The 4,313-nt window shown below is 50.3% G+C and overlaps 1 protein-coding gene across 1 annotated transcript; it reads right to left on the bottom strand.

Annotated features, from left to right (window-relative positions):
- Positions 1-494: 494 nt before the first annotated feature.
- LOC139046679 (uncharacterized) lies at positions 495-4,307 on the bottom strand. The gene is made up of 2 exons (XM_070528891.1): positions 3,238-4,307; positions 495-2,223 (listed from the first exon to the last, which is right to left on the bottom strand). The coding sequence occupies exons 1-2, from the start codon at positions 4,183-4,185 to the stop codon at positions 1,462-1,464; spliced, it is 1,710 nt and encodes a 569-aa protein (XP_070384992.1). The 5' UTR covers positions 4,186-4,307; the 3' UTR covers positions 495-1,461.
- Positions 4,308-4,313: the final 6 nt, after the last annotated feature.

The raw sequence follows: 4,313 nt of genomic DNA on the forward strand, positions 1-4,313 counted from the left end.
GTACATGGGCAGCTGTGTCCATTCACTGTACAATTAATTGGCGATGTGTATTTTTTATCTTTCTTTTTTTCATTTCTGTTCTCAAATTATTGTCGTTTACACACAGACATTTTATTGAGCAGAGTAGCAAAAATTCATTTCATGTGCCCTAATTTTCTGGTTCGCTTTCTAGTATGCTTCGGGAATCCTCCATATTTTCTATCTACACCTTTCCCAACCCCTATATATACTCGAAGGCCAACCCAGGAGTCTACACTCCCGAAAGTGAGCTCTCCGCGCTCACAAAGGCAGACTTTAAACACATTTTATTCGAATGCGATGATTAAAAACCGAAAAGAGAATGGCAAATCTCTAACGAGCAATAGCGGGAAGACGCGGTGGCCAGCTGGGACAGACAGGACCTCACGTGTCGCCGACAGACAGGGCGTCACGACTGTATCGTGCGGTGCCGCAGGCAAGACATGACCAGAGGCTCCAAGCAAGGGGAGCGGAAAGCGACCCCGTTTATTGAACAGCCGTGTATATATACACTAAGTGGGAGAGGGTGTGTTCCCTCACTACAATGTGTCATGGGCGATACCGATATCTGTCACGTCACACGTGCCATAGATGCGAAGCCAGCGCTGCGCCAGATACGATGCATCCCCTTTTCTTGCAAAGGAGCAAAAAAAAAAAACAGGAAAGAACATTAGTAGAAATGAATATTGAGAACGCGATTTAGGGAACTTGCACAAAGCTTCGATTATAAGTAAGCCTCTGTGGGGGCCTTCGCTCTCGGGTTGACCTTCTGAACGCAGGTTCTTGGTTCTGCTGCAAGCATGCAGGAGCGTTGGATGAGGCGGGAATGTGGCCAGTTGTGGCCGGTGACTCGGCGACAGTGTTGCTGCTGCATGGTGAAGGTCTTCCGTCAGCCCCTTGGCGGAGGTCTTCCTCAGAGTCACAAAGGCCTCTTTGTCGAAAAGCTTCTCTTGTAGGCAGCAGATGTCGCCGATTGCGCCGCAGGAATTTGCCATCCTCAGTGATTATGTTATACGACCGGGGATATGTCGCAGCTTGAACGACTTGACCTTTGGTGGCCCACTCCCCTTCTCTGATGCGTACCGTGTCTCGGGGGTTGAGTGGTGGTAGTCGTCGGCTGCAACGGTCGGTCTGACGATGCTTCTGTACGCTGCGACCTGGGCAGGGCCGGACGTCGGGCAACGTTGTCCGTAGTCGTCTTCCTTGAAGTACTTCGCCAGGTGATGGTCCGGATTCCATTGGAGTAGATCTGTAGGCAAGAAGACCAAGCCAAAAATCGTGATTCATTTGAGTGCTTTTCTTTAAAATCCTCTTAACTACTTGCACGCCTTTTTCCGCCAGACCGTTGGACTGGGGGTACCGAGGGCTGGAAGTGGTGTGGAGGAAGTCGTACCTTCGGGCAAACGCAGCAAAAGCGTGGCTAGAAAATTGTGGGCCATTATCCTAACAAACTTCAACTGGTATGCCGTATCTAGCAAAAATTGCACTTGTTGCTTCAATGACCGTCTTCGCGGTAGTATCTTTTAGCAGCTCTACTTCAGGAAAGTTTGATAATGCGTCGTAGACGCACAGGTATGACCGTCCACCATGCTCAAAAATATCGATGCCGACACGATGCCACGGTTTATCAGGTACTGGGCGCAACTGTAACGGCTCTTGGGGCTGTCTGTACGCGTACGTTTTGCATGCAGAACACGCCTGTGCGAAAGTTTCTATGTCACGGTTTATTCCTGGCCAGAAGACAAGATGCCTGGCCCGTGATTTGCATTTATTGATGCCCAGATGACCTTGATGAATGCGTTCCAAAGTTTCTTTCCTCATCGTAGCCGGAATTACAACTTTGCACCCTTTTAAGAGGACTCCGTTCACGTGAGAAAGCTCTCCTTCAAAAGATTTCCAGTGGCCTTGGAGTGCTTTTCCTGCCGCCAAGTCCACAAGAACTTGCTTTAATTCTTCATCCCGACTAGTTTCCGTAGCCAACCTCTTCCAGGTGTTATCGGTGACAAGTGAAGAAACAACACTTACTGCGTGCACTTCAGTGTCGTCGTTGATGACGTCGTTTCCCGTGATGGGTCCGGTTGTTGCACGTGACAGCATGTCAGCGAGAAGCAGTTGCTTCCCTGGTGTGAACTGAAGTTTTACGTCATAGCGAAGAAGGCGCAGGAAAAAACGCTGCAACCTCGGGGGCATGTCGCCAATGGCCTTCTGCGAGATGGCGATCAAGGGATGGTGATCAGTTTCTAGAATAAACGGCCGACCGTAGACAAAATGGTTAAACTTCTCGCATCCATATGCCAACGCCAGGGCCTCCTTTTCAATTTGCGAGTAACGTTGTTCGCACTCTGTAAGTGCCCGCGAGGCATACGCGACTGGCTTCCATGTATCCTGGTGGCACTGCAATAGCGCTGCGCCGATTCCGTTTTGCGATGCATCACATGACACCTTTGTTGCTTTTGTTCGATCGAACACGGCTAGTAAAGGCGCTCTACTTAAACTTTCGCAAAGCTGCTTCCACTCTTCAGCGTGATTAGGCGTCCAGTCAAACGCAGTATTCTGCTTTATAAGATTTCTGAGGAGCGTCGTCCTTTGGGCCAGTGACGGCATAAACTTGCTGAAATAATTCACGGTTCCTAGCATCCTCTGTACTGCGAGCTTGTCGGTCGGCGGTGGAATTTGAATCATTGATTTTGTCAGTGACGGGCTTGGTTTGATGCCTTCCTGGTCAATGACGTCACCAAGAAACTCGATTTTACCGACACCAATGGAACACTTGTTCGGATTAAATGTCAGACCGCCGCGTTCTGCTGTTTGCAGTACCGACTCCAGGCGCCTGTCATGCTCCTGTCTCGACGACCCCCACACCAGTACGTCATCAACGTATACTCTGACCCCAGGAAGGCCTTCAACAATTTCATTTAGCGTTTTCTGAAATACCTCAGGCGCCGATGCTATACCAAACGGTAAGCGCAGAAATCTGTAGCGCCCGAATGGCGTTGCAAAGGTGCAAATTCGGGAGGTTTCGTTGTCCAACGGAATTTGGTGAAAACCAGAGTTCGCGTCAAGACGGGTGAAAACTGTAGCGCGCGCTAACTCTGCCTCTATGTCTTCTCTTCGCGGCATTGTGTAATGTTCTCTCTTGATGCATTGATTAATCCTCCTGGGGTCGATACATACTTGAATTTTCCCGTCCTTCTTTCTAACAATGACCAATGGGCTTACCCAGTCTGTGGGCTCGGTGACTTTGGTTATGATGCCCGCGCGCTCCATACGTCCCAGTTCTTCTCGCAAGGGTTCCTGTAGGGCCAGCGGCACTCGTCGGGCTGCTTGGACGATTGGCGTGGCGTCGTCACGTAGAACCATTCGATAGACCCTTTCAACGCGCCCGGTTCCTGTGAACAAGTGGCGAAAGTTTCTTGCGACTTCCTCGGAACTGTTTCGCGATACTGCGTGTATGCGTGACACAAGTCCAAGATTTTCGCTAGCCTGTAAGCCCAGGATGGCCTGATGCCCCTTGGACACCACGAAGAAGTCGAGGACGGCGCAACGGTCACCTAGCGCTAACTCTGCACGAATGACGCCATCATGCTTGATAACCCCTCCGCCATACGAACGTAACACCGCGCTGCTTGGTTTCAGGGGCGGTTTCGGGCGAATTTTACGGTAGCAACCGAAAGGTAGTAGATTTGCTTGCGCTCCTGTGTCGACCTTGAATTCAAGTGGTACGTTCTTGATTTGGCCGACAACTGTCCAGTCGTGTTGTTTTGGTGCGCAGCTTGACACGTCCAGAATGTCAAAGTTATCTTCACCGCCCTGAAGTTCGCCTATATCGGCAAATCGTCTGCAGCAGATAGCGAAATGGTTGGGGCGTTGACATTTGCGACATGTTTTCCCGAATGCAGGACACCTTCGTGGCGGGTGCATACGTGCGCACTTAGGACACTTGTAATGCCTGGGCAACTCACTTTGTTTACTTGGGTGTTCCTTACGCATCGCGTCAATGTGGCTTTCGTCTCGTGCCCAAACTTTTTGTTGCGCTGCCGTCGCTTCCGCTGCTTTAGCAGCCTGCTCAGCCTTCACTAAATTAAGCGTAGTGTCCCGCAGCAACCTTTCTCTAAGTTTCTCGTCGTTAGTTCCATAAACAATTTGGTCCCTAATCATTGCGTCCATTTGGGAGCCAAAGTTACATGCTCGTGCCTGGTTCTTTAAGTCTCGCAAGAAAGGTTCGAAAAGCTCACCAGGGGCCTGGACTCGCGTACGGAAAACGTAGCGCTCATGGACTTCGTTCTGCTGAGCCG

The sequence above is a fragment of the Dermacentor albipictus genome, unplaced genomic scaffold (genome assembly GCF_038994185.2).
Source record: "Dermacentor albipictus isolate Rhodes 1998 colony unplaced genomic scaffold, USDA_Dalb.pri_finalv2 scaffold_15, whole genome shotgun sequence".
NCBI lineage: Eukaryota > Metazoa > Arthropoda > Arachnida > Ixodida > Ixodidae > Dermacentor > Dermacentor albipictus.

Coding starts and splice junctions, on each gene's coding strand:
- LOC139046679 (XM_070528891.1), bottom strand. CDS start 4,185: ATGGACGCAATGATTAGGGACCAAATTGTTTATGGAACTAACGACGAG. Junction 2,224..3,237: donor TCACCGAGCCCACAGACTGG/GTAAGCCCATTG, acceptor GCCATCTCGCAG/AAGGCCATTGGCGACATGCC.